This window comes from Bos indicus, chromosome 17 (genome assembly GCF_029378745.1).
Source record: "Bos indicus isolate NIAB-ARS_2022 breed Sahiwal x Tharparkar chromosome 17, NIAB-ARS_B.indTharparkar_mat_pri_1.0, whole genome shotgun sequence".
Taxonomy (NCBI): Eukaryota; Metazoa; Chordata; class Mammalia; order Artiodactyla; family Bovidae; genus Bos; species Bos indicus.
Window position 1 is genome coordinate 4695064 of NC_091776.1, and position 25011 is coordinate 4720074.

General features: G+C 46.4%; 1 protein-coding gene across 2 annotated transcripts in view; it reads right to left on the bottom strand.

Annotated features, from left to right (window-relative positions):
* FHDC1 (FH2 domain containing 1) overlaps nucleotides 1–25011 on the bottom strand; it is a 40872-nt gene that overhangs the window by 12527 nt on the left and 3334 nt on the right. For both annotated transcript variants that reach the window (XM_070768970.1, XM_070768971.1), the window contains exons 2-8: nucleotides 21593–22205; nucleotides 11374–11435; nucleotides 10619–10721; nucleotides 5195–5280; nucleotides 5008–5108; nucleotides 1867–1937; nucleotides 1653–1760 (exon numbers count right to left, since the gene is read on the bottom strand). In XM_070768970.1, the coding sequence (XP_070625071.1) occupies nucleotides 1653–1760; nucleotides 1867–1937; nucleotides 5008–5108; nucleotides 5195–5280; nucleotides 10619–10721; nucleotides 11374–11435; nucleotides 21593–22069 (1008 nt within the window). In that variant the 5' untranslated portion in view covers nucleotides 22070–22205. The remainder of the gene's footprint in view (nucleotides 1–1652; nucleotides 1761–1866; nucleotides 1938–5007; nucleotides 5109–5194; nucleotides 5281–10618; nucleotides 10722–11373; nucleotides 11436–21592; nucleotides 22206–25011) is intronic.

Here is a 25011-nt window from a genome sequence, read left to right on the forward strand (position 1 = left end):
AAGGAACCCTAACATCACTGTCTCCCTTTAAGGCTTGATACAGTCAAAGTAATTCCCAGAGACACAAACTCAGTCTGACATTCTCAGTAAGACTGGGCAGAAATCTACTCTCAAGAAACATTTAACTTCCCGGAGTAACTGATCCTGACATGAAACACAACACATGTGTGTGAAAACTCAGTGGAAGGAGGAGGCGGCTTCGCAGGGCCCACCGCTCCTAAAAGAATCTGATCTATCCTGCTGAAAACCACCACACCTCTAAGGACGCCTCCGTGTGACCCAGCTACCAGCAGCTGTTAGACCAGTCTGCAGACTGAGCCTCATCAGACAGCGCACAGGCCACGGAGGAGTCTGGACCCTTCCCCTGTTCAGAAGGTACAAGGAAGGCAAGTAAAAGGGGGAAATTTGCAACTCAGGCAACCTCCCCACAAGGGCCAGGGACCAAGCCATACAGAGCACCTGGATACGGGGATCTAACAGGGCTGAGGAACACATTTTCTGGTCTTAATGTCCTGAAAATGGACTCTTCAGTTAGTACCAAGTGCAACATGCCCTCTGTCTTCTGAAGAATATAGTAATAACAGGGTGTATTATTTATGGAGAGCTTACTGTATTCAGAACACTGAGTTAATAATCACACTCTGGAATTATCTTCCTCCGCCTTCTCAATTACCTAGTTTTGAGGTTATCACTCCCCGCCCCCCATTATTAGATGAAGAAATTGAGGAACTTAAGGCTTACATAACTTGTCTGAGGAAGTACAGCTAATAAAAGACAGGTCAAAAATTTCCCTTCTGTCCTGATCAGAAGCTCACACTTAAGCCTGAAACACAGCCTTCCTCCCAGGTAAAGCTATGTCTACATGACTGCTGTCAAAACAACAAAGAGATTCAGCAGGAGAAACAAGCCCTCACAATTCGTTATTTGAGATAATTCAACAACAAAGAGGGAACTGTCCTTGGCTGATCTTTGGCTTTGTAATTAGTTATCTGGGGGTCACACAGACCCAATCCATGTGTCCAAGTGGTGGACAGGGTTCAGACCCCAAACTCTGTGTGGATGGCAAGGCTCCCTCACCCCCAGTTCACAAAGAAAACGAAGTGATCCATCCTCTCATTGCTCTGACCCCTCACTCTTTACACACAACTCCAGTCAACTCAACACTAGAAAGAAATGTTTCAACACCCAGGCCTCTGCTGTCTATCCCATGGCCATTACTCGGATTCTCAACGATCCCAAACGATGAACGCCAGCTTCCACCAAGAGGCACCCCCATTTCTCTTCTCTCTCCACTCCAACCCATTCCCCACACTGCCTCATTTTCCTAGAAAAAAAACATCCCTGGTCATGCCGTGATGATGTGTACAAACCACTGCTGGCTCACCAGTGCTAATGCGTGAAATCCAAATTCCCCAGCTGTGGGTGTGAATCCTTCATCACCTGGCTTCACCAACCTCTGAGCCCAGTCCTGACCCCCCACCTCCCTCCAGCCCTGTAACTCCAGGTGCAGCTCAACTCAGGCATCTGCACACAGAGCCTTCTGGGCATCCACCAGGCCCTTTTCTGACGGTTTGATGCCACCTCACCCCTCTGAAAAACTTCACTGCCTCCAGCGGGGGTGCACGAACACTCTGTCAACCATTTCCACATACCTGTGCAACAAAGTGCAGGAGATTCATCCCAGGTTTGTTTGCTTTTGTGTCTGCCAATTTGAGCAAAGAAGACAGTTTAAATCCTACTGCATTGCCAGCATACCCTCCCTAAAGAAGACAAATCAAAAGAAAAAAAAAAAAATATACACACTTTTAGACAGACAAATAAAGTTGGAAATGCAACATTAAAAATTTTTTTTTGAACTTTACTTACTGCATTCATGATATTCCCTGCTTGTAGCACCAAGTGTAATATGGAATGTAATTCCTCACATGACATCAGCTCTGTCAGAAAGAACACACCACGGCACCTTAGAGAAGCCTGCAGCTCAAACTCACGTAAGACAGCTACCACACCCAAGTTTAAGTATGTCTGAAGCAAACTCTGACCCTAAACTGTACAAAAGACTGAAACAAACAAAGCAGCGCATTGCCTGGTATATCTAATGTGCCACCAGCTACTGGCGGTGCCCATCCCAGTGTTAAACTGGGAATCAAATATGTATGACACTTCAGTTCAGTTCAGTTGCTCAGTCGTGTCCAACTCTTTGCGACCCCATGAATCTCAGCATGCCAGGCCTCCCTGTCCATCACCAACTCCCGGAGTTCACTCAGACTCACGTCCATCGAGTCATGCAGCCATTTCATCCTCTGTCGTCCCCTTCTCCTCCTGCCCCCAATCCCTCCCAGCATCAGAGTCTTTTCCAATGAGTAAACTCTTCACATGAGGTGGCCAAAGTACTGGAGTTTCAGCTTTAGCATCATTCCTTCCAAAGAAATCCCAGGGCTGATCTCCTTTAGAATGGACTGGTTGGATCTCTTTGCAGTCCAAGGGATTCTCAAGAGTCTTCTCCAACACCACAGTTCAAAAGCATCAATTCTTCGGCGCTCAGCCTTCTTCACAGTCCAACTCTCACATCCATACATGACCACAGGAAAAACCATAGCCTTGACTAGACGGACCTTTGTTGGCAAAGTAATGTCTCTGCTTTTGAATATGCTATCTAGGTTGGTCATAACTTTCCTTCCAAGGAGTAAGCATCTTTTAATTTCATGGCTGCAGTCACCATCTGCAGTGATTTTGGAGCCCCCAAAAATAGTCTGACACTATTTCCACTGTTTCCCCATCTATTTCCCATGAAGTGATGGGACTGGATGCCATGATCTTTATTTTCTGAATGTTGAGCTTTAAGCCGACTTTTTCACTCTCCACTTTCACTTTCATCAAGAGGATTTTTAGTTCCTCTTCACTTTCTGCCGTAAGGGTGTGTCCCATATACTTCAATGACGAAAATTTTCAAGGAGCGGAAAATACAAAAATCTTAGGAAAAGCAGCATACTGTGCTACAGGAATAATCTACTCAACAGTTATTTGTTTTTTCCTTTATATTCTTTGAGATTGTGTTTATGGACTATGAAAATGGATAGTAAGCAGCATTTTGCTTAGCTGATGAGCTGTGAGGAGATACAAAATAAACAGGCTGGTATGATATATAAATAACTTGCAAAGCTCCAACTCTTACAGGCAGGTACCCAGAGAATCTTTCCATTTTATTCAAAACTAAACATTTTATTTGGATTGGCTTAAAGGTTTCAAAAGGAACTCAATCATTGTCGTACTGGTAAGCTAGTTCTTTAAACATCAATCTTTTGTATTATCCACCAAGACAAACAATATTAAAATTTGTTAATGTATTTAAAAAGATAGAGAGATAATTTAATTACTAAAATTACAGTACATATAGGTAATAAAATGTCACCTATGATGTTGGTAACATTCTCCATTATGTCTGGTATCACTTTCAAAAAGTTGCACTTGGATCACTGCCTATAGTGTGTTATCTAAGAAGGCCAGGTTTTAAAGGGTAACCAGATAAAAAACATTTCCACGGTGCCCACAAATTTGCATCGCTTAATATGAAAACACATTCTTCCATCTCTATTTGAACAGAGGAAACAATCCTTTCAAAGCTGCTGCTTTAGCCTTAGTACAGGAAGAAATTTTAAAAGGGCTCCCTATTGAAAGAAGAAAATGCCCTTGATTTTTAGTCTCTTCTCTAAATGAAGAAAATATAATGAGCTGAAGAAACTGCGACTTAATGTCAACACAAGCCAGAGTCACTAAGCAGGGAAAACAAATAGGAATAAGCAGTGTACCACAGTAACTAGAGATCCAGAAAGGGACCAGGAGGAAATGAGGTCAGGGACCCCAGGTGACAAAGGAAAACAGGAGTCCAGGGAGCGCCAGAGACGCTGCCTCAGAGATGCAAGGAGGCTGCTATGGCCAGCGCTCTCACTGGCCTGCGTGCAGGAAAGCAAGCTCCCAACTCTGCGGAGCGAGACATCAGAGCGGCCCGAGGAGGCTCTCCACGGCGGCCAGCGAAAGTCAGCACGCTGTTCAAAGGACCGGAAATGGCCGGCTGGCTCCTCTCAGACGTGAGCGTCTGGGGGGCACCTGGGGGTGCGGGGGACGCCGCTGGGGAGGGGTCAGGAGGGAAGGAGGCCAGCTTCCCGGAGAGCAGGGCGCAGGGTCAGAGCCACCAACAGAGGCCAGAGCGTGGGGGGCACGAGCGGGCGGGGCCCAGGCTGTGAGCACGCGCCACCATACACACATATGACACACACAACGCATGCACAGTATACACAGGATACACACACACCACACAGAGAACACGCAACACACACAGACTCTACACACACACCACACACACTAAACACACCACACACAACATACAGCACACACACCACCCACACGCCACCCACGAAACATACCACACACACACACACACACACACACACACACGTTCAGAAAGCTAATCTAGGTGGGGAACAAGAGCGCGCTGCAAGGAACGGGCTTACTCCTAAGCTTGAAAGACAGGCTTCCCTGGTGGCTCAGATGGTAAAGAATTTGCCTGCAGTGCAGGAGACCTGGGTTCAATCCCTGGGCCCAGAAGATCCCCTGGAGAAGGGAATGGCCACCCACTCCAATATTTTTGCCTGGAGAATCCCATGGACAGAGGAGCCTGGTGGACTACAGTCCATGGAGTCGCAAAAGAGGCGGAGACGACAGAGCAACTAATACGTTCCCTTTCTGAGATGAAATAACTTTCTTTTATTGGAGGATAATATGCTAATTAATTGATTGACCGGTCAATTAATTAAATTAATTAACGGGGGGAGTAAATGGAGCTAAACCTTAAATACCATCCTTGGTAACACGTCATTTCCCTTTTGAAAGTGTATCAGAAATGGAACTTCCCATATCTACAACTTTTCATCTGAACAGTTTTTAAAAAATAGGCTGCTACCAAAATTAATAAAAACAAATTACACAAAGCATCATGTATTTACTCACCTTTTGTAGCCTTCCTTAGAATCGTCATATCTGTGTATAGAGAAGAACAAGAAGGCAAAAATTCCTTCTTTAGCACCATGGCTTCAATCCGCAGGGAATAGCTGAAAAACAAAAAGCAGAGCTGTAGCGTGTGAGGCTGTTGACCTAGAACTGTGCGCTGCCAAGAGCAGAGATGGGTGGTCCTTACTTTGGCACCTGGATTAAGCAGTGCAGGAAGGAGTCTGCCAGGGACAGCTTGGCCACGTCTCCACTGAACGTCTTTAGTTTCTTTATCTGAAAGACAAATGGAAAAGGGGGGGGGGTCAAGGAAAAAGGACCAATGATTGAAATACAGCATCATTTTAAATCCCACCTTAGAATTCCTTCCAGAAAATAAGGATTTCAGAGCTAAATTCAAATTAATAAACATGTAGACCTAAGGAAAGACAAAAGAAAGTCATTGACTAGTTTGTTGTTTCAAAGAAACCCAAACAAGCAAGTTAGGGAGAGGAGAGCTGTGTCACTCATGTGGGTATAAACAGCCCCACACACACTGCAGAGCTGAAGCCACTGGAGTGAGTCCTCGGGGGTTACTAAGGGAGCCAGGAAGAGGGTCAGGCCCAGGACGAAAATGTTCAGTAAGTCATAAGCTGGAGGGGAGACCCTTGTCTGGAAAAAGAAAGAAGAGACTCGATATATATAGTCACTCTGCTAAGTCACTTCAGTCATGTCTGACTCTGTGCGACCCCACAGACGGCAGCCCACCAGGCTCCACCGTCCCTGGGATTCTCCAGGCAAGAACACTGGAGTGGGCTGCCATTTCCTTCTCCAATGCATGAAAGTGAAAAGTGAAAGTGAAGTCATTTGGTCATGTCTGACTCTGTGCGACCCCATAGACGGCAGCCCACCAGGCTCCACTGTCCCTGGGATTCTCCAGGCAAGAACACTGGAGTGGGCTGCCATTTCCTTCTCTAGTGCATGAAAGTGAAAAGTGAAAGTGAAGTCGCTTAGTCGTGTACGACTCTTCGTGACCCCATGGACTGCAGCCTACCAGGCTCCTCCATGTCCATAATAATAACCTAATTTTTAAACCTCTTGAAAAATAGGAATTAACCGTTCAAAAACAGGGAGGAGGGAGTATTTGTGAAGATCCCCAAACTGAAACATCTGCATCAATTTTTTCTGAAATACAAAAATGTAACAGTGCAAATGCACACCCCAGACTCCCCAGTATTAAGTCTGGGCCTTAAGACTACATTTTCTTCCTGATGGGCAAAAAAACAGCCACTTATAGAACTGCATTATTTCCCCTACCTTTAGGGCCTCAAAGTGAATTTTACATTTTCAGCCTAACTAAGTTTAAGGAGAGATGGAACTTCTGCATTACTTAAACCCAAACTAGTGCCTAGTTTCTGAACTGAAAAAGCCACAGGATGAATTCTGATCCCTCCTGAAGTAGAGTCTAACGATTTACCATATATGGGCAGGGGCAGAGTGGGGCTGTCTGTGTCTTTTATAAGACCACATATGTAGCATGGGCAAGACTTCTGAGAATCACAGCACGGCTTCCTGTCTGAAGCACAAGAACAGGTCATGCTAAGTACACTTGGTAGATATTTCTATTAAACATGTGCTGAACTGTAAATGAACAATGATTAATTGCCTTCTCTTATATAATGAGTGAAAAATGTTTATGGAGTTTAAGAAAATAGTGATACTAAAGATAGTATTTGATTTAAACGCCATGTATACAGTTCTTAATTCCATTTCAAAATGAGATTTATGTTCATTAAGAGGGATTACTGTGCCTTCACAGTGAGGGAGGTAAAAAAGAGAGGTGGACAAACCCTGTAATTATTGTGTATTCTCATCACCATCAAAAAGCATTTATCAAACATTGTTAGGCATCATTTTCTTGGCTGAGCCGAGGGACTCTCATTATGACCCGGCTGTGCCTGGTTTCTGCCCTAACAACAAACAGCCTGCTCCTTAAGACTCATGCATTCCACAGAGCAGGCCTCCTTCATCCCGGCTAAGTCCACTCACATGGCCATGAAACGGCAGGGTTTCCCACCAAATAGCAGACCCACCCAACAGAAGACCCCAGGGCTTCCTCCTCTCCCAGGAGCAGAGTGAACAAACAAGGTAAGAATGAGGTGATAAAAACATCAGGAGGGGCAAGGCAGCTTGCTGCTACAGACAGCAGCACCACCTCCAGCCCCAAGTCCCTGATGCTGAGCCGGCGGAAGGGCACCAGCACCCACAGAGGGCACGGCTCCTGCACGGCCCACGGCTCCTTGTCCAGCCCCATCTCGGGGCCCAGGCAGGGAACATGCTTTCATTCTGGGTCTACCATCTCCCTCTTCCCTGGGAGCTCAGTTGGTAAAGAATCCAGCTGCAGTGCAGGAGACCCAGGTTCGACCCCTGGGTCAGAAAGATCCCCTGGAGAAGGGAATGGCAACCCACTACAGTCTTGCCTGGGAAATGCCATGGACAGAGGAGCCTGGTGGGGTCGCCAGGAAATGGACATGACTTAGCAATTAAACCACCACCATCTCCCTCTCAGTTCAGTCAGTTCAGTTCAGTAGCTCAGTCGTATCCGACTCTTTGCCACCCCATGAATCGCAGCACGCCAGGCCTCCCTGTCCATCACCAACTCCCGGAGTTCACTCAGACTCACGTCCATCGAGTCAGTGATGCCATCCAGCCATCTCATTCTCTGTCGTCCCCTTCTCCTCCTGCCCCCAATCCCTCCCAGCATCAGAGTCTTTTCCAATGAGTCAACTCTTCGCATGAGGTGGCCAAAGTACACCATCTCCCTGTACAAGTTTTAAACAGGAGTTTGAGGCAAGACGAAAAAAATGTGCCAGATAAAAAGCTTTGTGGTGAAAGGCAGGAAACACATGAACCCGGGTGAGCTGGCGGCCACGCCGGTCCCCTTCACCAGCTCAGCTGCCGCTGAGGGTGTCACCGCGCTGACACTCACACTGGTGCCTCGGTTCCCTGTGACAGCGGAGGTGACGCAGGCCTGGGGGCTGGCCTGGAGCAGGCAGGGGGTGGGAAACCCTTGTCCTTCCTTCCACAGAGGGAGGTGGTGAGGGTGGCCCAGGGGTCAGATGAGTCAGGCCAAGCCCCCCGCCCTCCATGGCCCGTCAGTTCTATGGCACGGGACAGGGTCTCGTCTGTTACCCGAGGAAGAGCTTACAATGTCACCATGCGGATCGGATGAAAAAAACACACCCAGCCCCCACGGGGATGATTTACCAACTCTCTGTGCCAGAGCTGGGCTCCCTGTGGCCCTGGCTTGTGCCAGGAACTCCGGGCACGCAGTCAGTGCATGGCCCCTCCCTGTGCTAAAAAACGAGCACGGGACGTACCCCCCGGGCTGAGCAAGGCGCAGTTGTGCACCTGCTGATGCATTTATTAGCGTGTTTCTGCCACATTCCTCAGCCTCTTTCACTGCGCCCTGCCTCCTCCTTGGCCTCTTCTCCAGCCTCCGCCCCCCACCCAGGGCTCTAGGGTCGCCCCCGCCGCGTGGGGGTCTGGGGTGGCCAGAGCCGCCCAGCACTCACGGCAAAGCCAGCCTGTCCCTGCAGGGGCAGCAGTCGGGAGGTGGCTCCTGCCCAGGGAGGCACACAGCCCCCAGGGAGGGGCTGAAGGCGGGCTGCCAGGCAGCCTTGGGGACTGTCAGGGCGTTCCTGCCGCAGGAAGCTCAGCTCCCGGAGGAGGGCGTGCCCCATCGAAGGCCAGGAGGTGGGAATGTAAACGAGCAGAGTGTGACCGAACTTGTCAGATACACAGAGCGAGGGGGACCCTGCAGGGGGAGGGGACGGTGGGTCCCCGGGCTCGGAAGGCCCTGCAGGACCCCAAGGCCTCAGCGGGACCCTGTCTCGTCTCTGGGGTCAGTGGATCATCTGCGGATGAGAGTGCCTGGGGATCCTCAGGGCAGCGCTGGGGTGGGTTTTGGTCACCTCGTCCTTAACCGCCTCTTTCCTCTGAATTATTCCCACACACAAAAAAACAGGATTCTTGAAAACGAGAGGTTGGACAGCTAAGTTGCTTCTTTGGAAGATCCCTAAGTCTTCCACAGCCTTTGCATTTAAAGATTTTTTAAACATAATTTTCAATTGCCTCTGATTTTTAAATCAGGAAGGAAGATAATAAGGAAACCATATTTAACCTCCTCCCTCTTCAGTGGCATAAAGCTGGCAGCCTCCCCTCACGCTTAACTCCCACTGAGTTGGAAATTCAGAGCTCTGTTAGGAAGGTACGGGAGCAGTGCTCAGGAGCAGGCATGAGAAATGCCCAAGCAGGAATAAGATTTCCAGAGCAACCAAATCTTCTTAAAAACTCAATTCATTAAAGCTATCCATCCTAATAAAAGATTTTGAGTACACCTGAAACACAATACTGTAAATCAATATAGTTCAATTACAAAAAAAGATTTTGGAATGCCTTTCTTCACAAAAAAAGATTAAGGAGTGTTCAGTAGGTAGGATCCAGGGTGAACTGTGATCTAATGTACTTCACCCTCAACTCTGTAGGACCCTTTCCTAACAGTAACAAGCACCGTTAACTAATCCTGGCTTTGGAAAATGACAATTAATCTGCAAACAGAAACCTGAGGTGAAGAGAGCAGCTCAGAATACCTGAAGACCCAGTCGCCCACTAAGACCCTCAGCTTGGCACTGTGAAGTTAGCACTGACGGAAAAGAAAAAAGCATAAACACATTGTTTTTGGTTACTAATGGTGCTAAAATCAAGTTCCATAAATTATGTCTGGGAAAAGGAGAGAGATTGGGGAGGGAGGAACCAGCAGCGTATGTAAGAGGGTAACTTACACTTTTTACTTTATAGGACTTTGTATTATTCAAATAACACGTATTTATTTAGCCTTTTACTGAATTTTTTTCAAGGGTCACTTATTCAGAAATAGTACCACAATTTTGGAAGGTTTTACAAAACTGTCTTTCTTTTTTTATCCTATCAAGCTCCTATTCATGCAAAGATTCAGTTAATTCAGTCCCTCCAAAATCAGTAACTTTATTTATACTGCGGTACTATATTGTCAACATAGCCATCTCCATCTTTAGTCAGTTAATACATACAACATCTATTAACAATTTACCTACCTCTTAGTTTTTAGAGCATCTTTATTCAGAAGTGGTCAGTCTTTCCTTTTTTTAAAACAAAAATGCATTATCAAACAACCCCAGGTACACCCTAGGCAAAGATCACCTTAGTTGACAGAAAAGGGAACTAACGTTTATTGAGCTCCCCTGTGCCAAATACCACGTTAGCTGCATAACGAGGGCTTAATCATCTCAACGATTCAATGAGGTAAGCCTCATTATCCTTACTTTACAGGTGAGGAAACTAAAGTTCACAGGACTTAAGAAACTTGCCCACTTTCTCAATTAAGGGAAGGAATGTCAATTTAAACCCAGGTTCTTTAACCCCATAACTTGTACTCCTTCTACTGGGTAACTTTTTACTGTTACAAGAGAAAACCCGGGCTCTGGGTAAAAGAGTGCCCATTCCATGTGAGTTCTGACGTTCCTAAAAATCCTAAAAAAGATGACGCCTCTATTATCGCTCTTGGCATCAAAAACTCATGCCCCAAATTCCTTACCTCCTCTGACTCTGGCAAAAGCTTAAGAAATTCTCGCAACGTCTCTGATCCATAGTGTTCACTCTTTCCGTGATGGATATCTTCCACGATGGACGGAGGTGACCTTGAAAAGACAACAATCAGATTCCATTTCACATTTGCTGCAGTGCCTGAGAAACACAAGCCAGTGGAAATGAAAGCAGATCGCCTCGACCCTCCTTCCCACCCCGCCTCCCTCCCTGTCTGACAGGTGGTCTCGTGTCAGTGACCGTAACAGCCCCCTGCCAGGGCACGCAGGGCGTCCTGACATGCCGGAGGTCCCTTCCATGGGGAACCACCCTTGGGCATCCCGGAGAGGCTAACAGTAGCATCTTCTCTGGGAGAAGAAAAGCAGTTCGGTCAACCTCCTGGAGCCACAGCCCTCTCCTTTCCACGTTAGCACACCTGAACTTAACCACTCTTTGACTCACTTGTCCATCCTCCACTAACGGGGCAACACCTCAGGTGAATTTATAGATTCCCTGACATGTCAGGCTTGAAGAGATGCCCCAAGGCAATTCTCCCTGAGCCCCAAGCGACTAGATTATGCTTTTATGGAGGAAAACAGCAGCAAGTGACACACACCTGGGGACCCTTCACGACATGTGCCTAAAACAATTTGAAGGGATGAGGGGTGCCTTTCCCTCATTAGAATCTGCGTTTCAGCTCACACCCACAGAGTCTAATGCTGACAGCAGAGGTGTGACTAAAGTTTCAAATGTGTGCAAAAATCTTACTTCTTAAATTGCTTAAGAAATATCCCAATGTTCATGCTCCGTTTTGCATCCAAGAGAGTAATCTGGAAAAAAACAGAAGACACATAAGATTGTTAAAGTGTTAACGAGAAGAGCTGGAGACTACTGAGCCTGTGCTCTAGAGCCCAGGAGCCACAACTACCGAGCCCCGCACTGCAGCTGCTGAAGCCTGAGCGCCCTGGAGCCCGTGCTCCACAGCAAGAGAGGCCACCGCAATGAGAAGCCTGCACGCCACGACTAGAGGGGAGCCCCGCGCTGCAACCAGAGAAGAGTCCACACAGCAGCGAAGACCCAGCACAGCCTAAATAAACAAAATGATTTCTTAAAAAAGAGTTGGAGAAGAGAATTAAGACCTATCAAACTACAACATAATGTATTAATATGAGAATGTATTAAAGTAAGAGAATAATTTCCAGTATGTAAATCTGCAGACTGATACCTAATATAGCTTCAAAATATTATCTCCCCAAGCTTTCTACAATATTTCCTTAATGGTAACAATCATATATATATATATATATATATATATGTAAATATATATGGTAACAATCATATATATATATATACGTAAATATACATGGTAACAATCATATATATATATATATAAAACAATCATATAAATATGCATATATATATTGGCCAAGCTGCAGGGCTTGGGGACCTTAGTTTCTTGACCAGGTATTGAATCTGGGCCCAAAGCAGTGAAAGCACTGAGCTAACCACTGGACCACCAGGGAATTCCCATATAGATCTATTTTATTATTGCATAATCTCTGATGCTGGGAGGGATTGGGGGCAGGAGGAAAAGGGGACGACAGAGGATGAGATGGCTGGATGGCATCACTGACTCGATGGACGTGAGTCTGGGTGAACTCTGGGAGTTGGTGATGGACAGGGAGGCCTGGTGTGCTGCGATTCAATGGGTGGCAAAGAGTTGTATACGACTGAGCGACTGAACTGAACTGAATCTTAAATAAACTATATCAACATTTTCTAAATTTTACAATTTTCTCTTAGAACAACACAGCCCACATTTAAAAGCCCCAATTTGGAAATAGCTGTCTTAGCATAGCAAGAATCATATGAGATTTGAACTCTGAAGGTATTGCAGCATGAGCTCCAACCCTGATTTAGGGATGTTAAAAGACCAACACTGTTATTTTCAGAAACGTAATAAAATTCTTAGTATTTTTCTAAACAAAAATTTTATTTTCATTCAAAGAGTAGATCCAGTAGCCCTTTTAAAGGAGGAGGTAAGAAAGTGTCCTACACTTTTTTCAGAATTTAAAAGGGAATTTATAAGGGAAAACTCCTAGGCTGTATTTTACCAAGTCTAAGATGCTTTCTTTTTTGGCATGCGAGCATTTCTGGAATCCTCGCACCATCCCACTCCATCCACAGGGACGTGAGTCAACCCCTGTCCAGCGTGTCCTGCCCGTTAGCCACGCAGTAGCTATGGGTTATGGGGTTACCGGCATGGTACCACGGCGCTTGTGTTCACAATGCTTGCTTATTTTACTTGGTAATGGCCCAAAGCACAAGGGTGGTAACACTGGCAACTCAGATATGCCAGAGAGAGGCTGTAAAGAGCTTCCTCTAAGTGAAAAGGTGAAAGTTCTTAACAAGGAAAGAAAAAACTCATTTGCTAAGGTTGCTAAGATCTGTGGTCAGAAAGAATCTTCCACCCGTGAAATTGTGAAGAAGGAAAAAGAAATTCCTCCCAGCTTTGCTGTTGTCCCTTAAATTGCAGAAGTTACGGCCACAGTGGATAAGTGCTTTGTTGTGCTGGAAAAGGCATTAAATTTGTGCCAGATATTTTGAGAGAGACCACATTCACATAACTTTTATTACAGTTCATTATTATTCATGAAATAAAAATTCATATTCTAAGGCAAATCAAGGAAAATGTAAACAATTTTTTTTCTCTGCTCTTTGGCCTCCTCTTTCTCCTCTAGTGTGTATCGTGTATCTGTCTTACGCATCGACCAAAACTCCCCATCGGCAGAAATACCTGCTCACCCATAAAAGGCAACATTCTCTTGGCATCCACGAGATAACTCCTTAGGAGATAACCTTCCTTCTTAATCTTGTAAGGGGCCACCATGACCCATCACCCACTATTTGCTTTGTATGGGTAGATCTGGATTGTGTAGAATGTACAGCCCTCGGTCTCAAAAACTGATACAACTGTGCTTTTATGTCTAATGAGAGGAGCAGTTCTCAGAGCTTTCTGGGAGGCTGTTCCCGAGGTATAGTCCTCAATTTGGCGCAAATAAAATTTTCTGTCTTTTTTAGATAAACTTTGTTCAGCAACATCATAACCGCTCTGTTTTACTATTCCATATTGTTGTTAAGCTCCTACTGTGCCTAACTGATATTGAACTTTATCACAGTTATGTATGTCCAGGGAAAAACACAGTACAGACCTTCCGCAGCTTACGTCCTGATAAACCCGTCAAGAGTTAAAAATACTGAAAGTGCACTTCACACTCCTAAACGGCTGACATCACAGCTTAGCGCAGCCTGCTTTAAATGTGTTCAGAACCTTTACCTGAGCCTGCTGCTGCTGCTGCTGCTAAGTTGCTTCAGTCGTGTCCGACTCTGTTCGACCCCATAGACCACAGCCCACCAGGCTCCCCCGCCCCTGGGATTCTCCAGGCAAGAACACTGGAGTGGGTTGCCATTTCCTTCTCCAATGCATGAAAGTGAAAAGTGAAAGTGAAGTCGCTCAGTCGTGTCCGACTCTTCGTGGCCCCATGGACTGCAGCCTACAGGCTCCTCCGTCCGTGGGATTTTCCAGGCAAGAGTACCGGAGCTTACAGTTGAGCAAAATCGGCTAACACAGAGTATTTTATAATAAAGTGCGGAACACCTCTCGTAAAACTGGCGGAACGCTGTACTGAAAGTGGAAAACAACGTCTGTCAGTGCGTCGGCTTCTTCTTCTTGGGATGGCATGGCTGCCGGGAGCGGCCACACACCCACTGCCCAGTATCGGAAGACGGGACTGTACCCCAGACGGCCAGTGCGGAAAGAGCAAACCTCAAAAGTCCAAGCACGGCTTCTACTGAATGTCTATTGCTTCCATACCATTGTAAGGTTGAAAAACCCTAAGTCAAAAACATCATGGGACCATCTGTATATATAGAGTTTGGTACTGTTCATGGTTTCAAGCATCCACCGGGGTCTTGGAAAGTATTCCCTGCAGATACGGGAGAACTACTGTAATAATTGGGGAGGGCTTATCAGACTGAAAATTAGAACCTTTTATAGAAGGTAGTAGTAGTGTCAGTCACTTAGACGTGTCCAACTCTCTGCGACCCCATGGACTGTAGCCCGCCAGTCTCCTCTGTCCACAGGATTCTCCAGGCGAGAATAATGGAGTGGGTTGCCATGCCCTCCTCCAAGGGATCTTCCCTACCCCGGGATCGAACTCGTGTCTTCTGCATTGCAGGCAGATTCTTTACTGTCTGAGCCATCAGGGAAGCCCCTTTTTAGGGGATGGGTATTATTAAACATAGAAGCCATTTCTTTGGAAGTAAACATCCGGCCAGAATAGCTGGAGGAAAGATAACCTTAAAATTCTCCCATTTTCCCCATTTGTTTTTCGGAGGAGGGAGACTAGCTAAATAGGAATGTTGCTACAATGCTCTTTCTTTCCAAATGTACGTGATTCATTTGTGAACAGAAAAGAATCAGGTTTCAAATTAAATTCCTGATCTCTGGGCCTGCTTCTAAGTTTATAAGAGGCAGCAAGATTGTTAACCAAAGTTAATGGGACTTCCTGGCTAGAAGGTTAAATTTTTACAAGAGTATGGTTGCCTGCTTTTGAAGACTAATCTTAAACAATCACATTATTTACTATCTGAGGGGTTTATTTCATCTTAACACAATCACCTGCCAGCCATAAAATAAACTCCTAAGCTAAAAGGACAGGCTCCTTATTGGAATCCTACCCAGGGATTACAGTTCAAGTTCAGTGTGAAGGGAGGGGAGAGGAGACGGGAGAGAAAGTCACACTTCACATCCTCTAAGAGGAGAGCTTATACCAAAAAGAGGAATCTGGATTTCAGACAGAAAATGATGTGGTTATAGAATTCACAACTAAAATGTAAGAACATGCACACTGATCTGAAGAGCTTTTTCTGCACTCATATCTACCCAGAATGGGGACAAACCTTCTTTTATATTTTTTCACTAAACTACCACCTCCTGCTATATCTCACCTTGGCAGCAGCACCCTCGCCCAGCCCCACCCTCAGCCTCTTCACCCATCGGTCCTCAGGGCTCTGTGTGCTCAATCTAGACCCCCTGCTGCTGCTGTTGGAAAAGCAGGTGGAGAAATCACTGTCATTGTCCCTATTTCACAGATAAGGAAACTGAGCCTTAGGGGTGTCATTTTATACCTTCCCAAAGCAACAGGCTCTCTCTGGTTCCTATTCACCCAGTTCTTATGACCTTCCCTTCTGCTGAGGATACAGGAATACAGAGAAATAGCGAAGGTCCCCACCAGCCCAGTATTCACACTGACATGCTTTTCCAGGAATGGGGGCAGGTCTGCAGAGAGTGGTCCACAGGCCTGGCCAAAGCCCCGGTGACCCCAGGGCTGTTCGCGTGGGACAGACGACAGCACCCAGGTTCCGGGAGTGGAGCTCTGAGCCAGGAGGGCACAGCGCGGGGGCCACGCCTGGGGCAGCAGCGGTCTCCACAGCCTGAAGTGAAGTTTCAGAACCTGGTCCGTCATTAGAGGGGCTCCTTGGGGAAAGAGCACCTTAAAGGGAAACTGGCACCCAGAGCCTCCTGCAAAGCACAGGAGAGTGAGGCGGCTGAGAACGCTGTGGGGACGGCGCCCTTCTCTCCAGGCCTCTTCAGCTGTGCCCAGTGCGGGCAGCCTACTCTCAGAGGGCATCACCTGAACGCCTCCCAAAGCGGTGTTATCACACAGTCCTTTGAAGAGGGTTATCAGGACACGTGTAAATTAGCTTATCTCACTTCCCCAAAGGCTGGCCGGAGGTTCAGATACCCGGCAGTGTAGGGCAGGAGGTGCTGGTGCTCTGAGTCACCCCCAGGAGTGCACTCCAGCGGCCCAAGAACAGGGTGACTGACCCGACCCCTCCCTCTCCACCAGTTCAGTCAATCCTATCGACTCCTTGGGACACCACAGCCTGCCACGCCCGTGACCTCGGCGTGCAGAGCTCGTGACCGTTCCCACGAGGGGCCTGCCTGCGAGTTCACTCCCCCCGGTGCACAGGGGAGCCGAGATGCGAGGGCCGGGGCCCAGCAGCTCTCGGAAGAGCCTCCCCGCAGGCCGCCAGGGCCAGGGCTCAGGCCCGCCTGCAGCCCTGAAACAGCAGCGCTGTCTCCGTGCTCAGGGAAGCTGGTGAAAGCTCCAACTAAGCGCTTCTCCTTTCTTCTACCATTCTTATACTCTCATCCATCTGCTCCAAACTCTGCCTCTCGTATTCATTACAGGAAGAAGAAACTTTCCTTTTTAAACTGTGGTAAAATACACACGTGCTGTGCTGTGTTCAGTCGCTCAGTCGTGTCTGACTCTTTGTGACCCCATGGACTGCAGCCCGCCAGGCTCCTCTGTCCATGGGGATTCTCCAGGCAAGAATGCTGGAGTGGGCTGCCATGCCCTCCTCCAGGGGATCTTCCCCGACCAGGGGTTGAACCCAGGTCTCCTGCATGGCAGGAGGATTCTTTACCAGTTGAGCCACCCAGGAAGCCCCAAAATACACACAACAGTTCCCATTTTACCATAACAGGTAACCATTTTTTTAAGTGCACAGTTCAGCAGCAATAGGTACACTTACACTATGGTGTAAACATCTCCAGAGCCCTTCATCTTGCAAACTGAGGCTCCGTCCCCAGTACACACTAACCTTCCCTCCCCACCGCTGGAGGCCACCTGCTACTTGTCTCAGACTTCAGAACATTCTGGGACTAGAACAGAAGCTGACAAAGAATGACTGATGCCTGAATTACTATGTGGGAAAATTACATTACTTTTCACAAATTTAGAAAAGCCAATCTTCCTTCCTCCCTTTCTCTTTCCTCTCCTTCCTTTTTCTAATAAGCAACTTTAATTCTTTCTTATGTGGTATGAGTAATGAGCAGTAATTATAATATTACTACACACACCACAGTGAATGACCTCAAGTGTTTTCAACGTTTACATTTTTTTTTCAAATTTCAGTTTTATGGACATGTAATTGAGAAATAAAATTGTAAGAAATTTAAGGAATACATGGTGATTTGATATATATATACACACTGCATGCTGACATACATTCCCCTCGTCTAGTTAAAGAACATCCATCGCCTAACATATTTCTCTTTTGTGAGTGTGTGTGTAGAGTGAAGTTCTACTCTCCTAGCAAATAACAGTGTTATCAACCAGTCACCAGGTTCCACATTATGTCCTCAGACCCCATTCATCTTACAGTTTTCTCTGTGAACACCTATTTTGACCCATCATACTGGTGTCTTATAAGACAGTCCCTCTGCTCCTTTGGCTCACTTCTGGCAGTTCAGTTTACTTTCTTTGGAGGAGACGAGATGGCTAGGACTGTCTTCCCCTTCAGAGCATTTCAGATTCTGTAGGGAGACAAATGCAGCCCTAAGTAACCAGCTCTGGGGGGCTGAAGAGCAGCGCTAACAGATGGACAGGGGCTTCTCAGACCTGAGACCACCGAACTCAGGAAAGAAGATGGAGTTTGAGTTGAATCTCTTTATTACTACCCCAGTAATTTGTTTGTTTGTTATTTCTAGTTACTTTATTACAGTTTATTATTGTAGCATCTGTAGCCTCTTCAAGTTAATTTTTAGCTAACAAAGATACACAGACAGTATTTCATAACCTTTTCCCCCTTACTAAATGTTCTAATTTACTATTTCAGATGTTGCTTTTCCTAAATTTAGCCATTCTCAAATCCAGTTCTTCTCTGTCTCCCAGTAATTTCTTCCTTCAGAGTACAATGGAACTTATTTGTAATGCTTTATAAGCTCTTTAAAGCCAGAGCCCACCGCATAACGGCAGGTCATTTCTTTAGGAGGTTATTACATTTCAAGGGGACATAATCGGATTCGTGGTGTGTCTGAGTCTCCAGAACTATGAGCTGTGTGGCAGCAGACTGGAAAGCCACACTTCCAGGCTCAGGACGGAGCTCCTTGGCTACAGGCTTCCCGTGCACACTTCATTTGCAGTTTCAACCCTGGACTCCACTTACTACTGAGGGAATCGGAAGATGGATCCCTGGTCTGTGTTAGACTACCATTCTGCTGGGCTGTAACTTCTCTACAAGAAAATCTAATGACGGAATAAAATAGCATGTACTGTATTCTTTTGCCAAAAAAAGAAGTATATGTAGTATATGTGATACTTCTTACTTTGAGCCATGTTGGAGATAGCATGAAAAATGGAAATGAATTCTGGACCCCCTGTGATGTGACAATATTACCTAATCTATCCTTAAATCCATCTACCTTCACTACTTATCCTGAGTACTGAAGAGTTGAAGAGTTAGATCACCTTATAATATAGTCGTGGTGATTTCATTTTTCTTTCTAGACAGCTGTCTCTCAGATTAGGACCTACATGTGTTAAAAGATATCTGCACACCCACCATTCATAGCAGCATTATTCACAAAAACCAAAAGGTGGAAGCGACCCAAGTGTCCGTCAAGGATGGCTAGATAAAAAAAATATGATAAATATATGCCTGCTTGCTCAGTCACTCAGTCGCATCCGACTCTTTGTGACCCTCTGGACTGTAGCCCACCAGGCTCCTCTGTCCATGGGATTCTCCAGGCAAGAGTACTGGAGTGGGTTGCCACTTCCTCCTCCAGGGGATCTTCCTGACCCAGAGATCAAAACTGAGTCTCATACAACTCCTGCCTTCGCAGGCAGAATCTTTTGCCACCGAGCCACCTGGGAAACGCTGTGATATACACATGCAATGGAATATTAGCCTGAAAATTCTGGCACATGTTACAGCATGGATGAACCTTGAAAACACTGTGCTAAGTGAAACAGTCCGGTCACAAAAAGACAAATACTGTGCGAGGTACCTCGGGTAGTTAGACTCAGAGAGACAGAAAGGGGAAGGGTGGCTGCCAGGGGCTGGGGGGAGAGGACAGCGGGAACAGTTTGCATTTTGCAAGATGCAAGGACTTCTGTGGACGGGTGGTGATGGTGGCCATTCAACAACGTGAATGTTTCCATGCTACTAAACGATACACTTAAAAACTGTTCAGAGAGACTTCCCTCATGGTCCAATGGCTAAGACTCTGTGCTTCCAATGCAGGGGGCCCAGGTTCAATCTCTGGTTGGGAAAGCAGATCCCACATGCTGCAACTAAGACCTGGCAAAGCCAAATCAATAAACAGTTTTAAAAAATTTTAAGAGGGTGAATGTTATACTATGTACATATCACCACAATTTAAAATATAATTATTCACTTTCAGGCTTTGTTTTTTTTTAAAGTTAAAGAAAAAAAAAAAGAAAAGATGTACCTAGAGTAAAGGGAGGTGAAGAGAAAGACTCTTTTACCTGAATTTTAGATCTGGCCTAAGAAATAGACATTTCTGCTTCTGCCTTAGTTGGGAAAAGATGTTATAAGCCCCTCCTGTTCCTTCCATCAGTGGGTCTGAATCCCTCTTGAAGTCACAAACATCCAGCAGCAAGTTCTGTACAGCCTCTTAAACACCTGGCCGGCGGCCTCCCTGGGGGCCCGATCGGCCAGATCCCCTTCTGTCTGTGATGGGCTTTCCTGAGACACGTGCTCTGACTCCGGGCCCCCATCCACTCTTTCCTTCAAAGTGCTGGAAGGCCGGCAAGCAGAGCTGGGGAACAACGGTAAGGATGACCTACTGTCCAGCAGGAGCCTCTGCTGGAAGTGAGGTCACAGCCCAGGGCACTGAAGAAACAACTTCCTGCTCCTTCTGATACTGAAGCGATGAGCTCAGAAATCAAAGGTCTTTGCACAAAGCAGAGAGCAGGGAAAGCCAGGAAGCTGAGCATGTCCTGAACACCTCCTCTCACATGCCTCTCAGCTCACGCCTAATTCCACTCCTAGGGTTCTCCATATTTCATAAAAACTTGGCTGTTTCAACAGGGGACCATATAGCCAGTTTCAAGGGCCCCCAGACAGAGAAAAGAGGTCAATACTGCCAGCTCAAGAATTCAGTGATGTGGAGAGCTACCACTTCATTTCAGAGCTCTGCCCATTCTCTTATCTAGTCAGCTCTATTTTCCTTGCTCCTTTCCAACAGATTAAAAAACAATGCATTTCTATTGCCCTTATTTTGGGGGGTGTCAACATCCTTTTCCCTCTTGGTTTCCTAATTAATTCTTCTAGCAAGTAGGGCTGTCTTAATTTACCTTCATGCTTCTAAACAGAGAATACTTACAAAGCTCATTTTGCATCAGTTTCTGTAAGACATGGTGACCTGTTTCTCTGGGGCCATGCTTTCACTTAACTTTTCAGAACTTGTTAGCTTTATATTTTTCTCAAAGTAACACAGCTCGTGTTCACTGGAAACATGCTTTGTAGAAAGTCTATCTAATCACTGGCAACATGCTTTGTAGAAAGTCTATCTGAAAATAGCGTTATGCTTTGGCTGTCAGAAATCTCTGTTCCACAAAGGCCAAAATTTAATTAGGAGGTCAGAGGAATAAAGACCACCTCAAAACACTTGTGGAAAGAAAACTGGAGGGAAAAACAAAGATAAACGTCTAAGGATGTACATTACTTAATGATGTTATTTAATAAAAGGCATTTCGTCTCAGAGAGCTCCAGTTAATGTCAAGTAACTGAGTTCAGAAGCTCAGAGTTTTGTTTCCGCGGAGCTCTTCCACCCGGGGTGCGGGGAGGGGCGTGGGACATGCAGATTTGCTGCAGGCAGGGCTGGGCTGGGAGGCCAGTGAGGCCCCAGACAGCGTGTTCTCCGCATGAGGTCATGGTCCTCTGGGACGTCTGGGAGGATACGGCTCGCAGGCCTCTTACACTTGCTTGCTGCTCAGCTCAGGCTCATCATATAGGGCCCTCCTTTCATTTTCAGAGTGTGCTCACTCGGGTTATCTCATGTCTCAGTGATTCCAGCAGGTTTGGGAACGGAGGCACATACCCAAACACAAAACCACGCAGCATGAGGAGAAGCGCCACCCCCCACCCCCCCACCTCCGTGGGCCTCTCTTACCTCTTCTCTGGCCTCCCTGGAGGACGAATGTAAAGACCCTCCCCTCCGGGAAGGGGGAGCCATGGTGGCATCTTCCTGCTGCCCAAACAGCTCTTCGACGGTCTTGGTGTCGATCTGGTAGTGATGCTGCTGGCTGGCTGCCAAGGTCCAGATGTTGGTTTTGCCCCGAACTTGCTCTTCTGGAATGGTTTTCCAATAAAAGCTTCTCATCCGCTTTTTCTTACCAAGCTGGCTGTAGCCGTTCAGGTGAGAGTTTGGGGGTAGTCCTGGAGGAGGTGGGGGTACCGGAGGCCCCCCCGGCAGTGGAGGGGGAGGGGGCGGGGAGGGGGGAAGCCCCTCCCCCGAGTAGGGACAGAGCGGCGGTGGCGGCGGGGGAGGTGGCGGGGGCGGTGCCTGCGCAGTCATGAAGCCGGCTGCCATGGCGGTGTTCCCATTGCCTTTATCGCTCACCAAGGAGACACAGTTCATAACATGCATAGCACCGTTGCCTTCTAAGGAGGCAATTTCTTGCCCTTGGGGAAGCAGACACAGCCATCAAACTTGTGCCATGCTTTTCCATCTGCTAGTAGGCCGCCAGAGAAAAGGCAGCGGGGTGGTGTGTCCTCTTCCAAACCTGCAAAGATAAGACAACTTTCAGTTCCGTTCAGGAGGACACTGCCATATGGCGACTCCCTTCCCAGGCCACTGCCAGCCCTCCCAGAGTAGCTGGATGTTAAAATCAATGAGGGCCACAGGTCCAGTAGAGCACGGAAAGGGACTAATAGCTTTCTAAACGTGAACCAAATTTTACTACCTGGAAATGCTGCCAAAGCAGCAATGGTAAACCCCATCTGGAAACCTTCCATTCACCAATAAACACATATTTACCAGAACCTGCGATAGGTTCAGCTCACTTTCTGAATAAGCTACTTGTTCACTAACTGGCTTGTTTCCTTGGGGCAGTGGATCTCCCATCCCTGGGGAAATTACCCAGATGGCTAAAGCCTTAGTGACTCTGCCTTTCTCCAGTAGGGACATGTCCCCGGGTCAGCGGGTCAAAGGGCACCCTCCACCTTGCACATATGATAAACTAATGGCCAAACCTTCTCCCAGAATCAAGGCCACCATCTTCCACCTATACCTGATGATGCTGCTTCCCCGCAGAGGAAAGAATGCCAGGCAGGAAGATGAAAGGTTCCAGATCGAAACCCACCTTTCTTGCTTACAATTTTAGAAGGGCCACTTCCTCTCACTAGACTTGGGCTTTCTCCTTTGTAAATTTAGGAGGCTGGGATTGACCTCCACCTTCGCTCCCGCAGCAGTTGTTTCGGGCTCGTGTTAAGGCATTCTCTGTGCACCATCAGAACACTTCTCTGCCTCTCCTGCTCCATCTGAGACTATTAGCAGAGCAGACACGGGCACAAGACGGGAGGTGCCCAAACCACGCCTGTCACATGTCTACCCCTCGTCCACTCAGTCACGGGCTTATCTCAATGGCTTGTGTTTTTATTGACCTTTAAATGTTTGTTTTTGGTGTTTTTGGTGGCGGAATCTGGTGTGAAAACAGGGGTCAAAACAACTACATTTCTTCAGCTATGAGGACAGGTGAGTGGACACAGGGCCCTGTGCAGGCTGTGGAATGTGCACCCAAGTATGTGGGCATGTAAAAAGGGGGCTGTTCTGTCCAGGTGATAAAGGCTCACATGGAGGAGGAATCATCCTTCTACAGCATTCACTTACACATCTTCATCAAACACAGCAGAATTCTACAGGAGTAAATGTTATTAAATGTTTCACGCAGAATCACACACAAACGGCAGGCCTGCCTCAGGAGGAAGAGGGAAGACTCCAAAAAGAGTCTCTTCTTCAGATCCCAGGTCTGCTACTTCTTTGGGGGTGCAACCTGGGCTGAGGTAGATTATTTAACTTTTTTTCAGCATCCTCCTCTGTACTCCACACTGTAAGCATACACCATTCCATTGGTTTGTATGAGATAAATGAGCTCATACATGTACACCCTTACCAAGACGCCTGGTATGTGGTTAGCCATTACTAACAACTGGTATCAGATGCATATACAATTTCTCTTTATTTTCACAAGTAGTGCATTTGCCTTAAAATACATATTGGGTTTACAAGTAAAATGCTAAGTTGCCCTTGGCTACTAGAAACGTACCTTTAATATTTCCAATCTCTGCTTTCTAAGTTACTAGGTTTATGACCTTTGTCCTTTTTCAATACTCAGTGATTGTATATTACATTTCTACACATTACGGGAACAAACGTTTTTATGAAACATTTAAATATTTAAGTTCTAAAAATTATATATGGGGAGAAAATAGGATAATTGGATAAATTTTTTTAAGCATTTTAAACACTTTTAAGTGCACATCCCTTGGACTGCAAGGAGATCCAACCAGTCCATTCTGAAGGAGATCAGCCCTGGGATTTCTTTGGAAGGAATGATGCTAAAGCTGAAACTCCAGTACTTTGGCCACCTCATGCGAAGAGTTGACTCATTGGAAAAGACTCTGATGCTGGGAGGGATTGGGGGCAGGAGGAGAAGGGGACGACAGAGGATGAGATGGCTGGATGGTATCATTGACTCGATGGACGTGAGTCTGAGTGAACTCTGGGAGTTGGTGATGGACAGGGAGGCCTGGCGTGCTGTGATTCATGGGGTCGCAAAGAGTCGGACACGACTGAGCGACTGAACTGAACTGAACTGAACTGAAGTGCACATCAGTGGCATTAAGTACATTCACATTGTTGTGTGAAGTGTCATCATGGCATAATGTTTTAGAAAGTAAAACTGAAAATATTTATCCAAGCCAACTTACAACTCACTAGAGATGCAACCAGCTTTTAGAAGGAATTTTCATAATTATCATTAGGGGCGTAACTAGGCTGTTTTCATAGTTGGCACCCCTAAAGCAAATGACTCATTGTCAATTACAGTTTATAGTTATATTTGAACTCTTCTTCTCTCAAGACTCTACAGGTAATCTTGGCAGTTTATCCTTACATATTTTAAAATACTTCTGTACACGAAATATCTCATATATAGAAGAATTGCTAATGCTCCAATTCACCTCCAATTCCAGATATGCTGACTTGTTTATAGATTATCCCTGTTAAGAATGGTGATGAGCTAAAAATGTCCCCATCCTAGAAAGAAGTAACTCATTCGGCGCTGTGTTAGTATATGCACAGCTGTGCCATTAAACCTCCCATAGCAAATGTGAAGATACTAATAAAGAGTGAGAAAGACTATGCCCTCAAAGGTCGTGCAACAACACTGTCTCCTAATACCAAAGCCCCTAAGCATATAGGTTCTTTTGAGTACAGCCTTTTCTGCAGAGGAAATACAAGCTTAAAGCTTGTCAAAGTAAAAAGTGACACGAGCTGGTTTTGCATGGGCAGGATTCTAACCACTATTC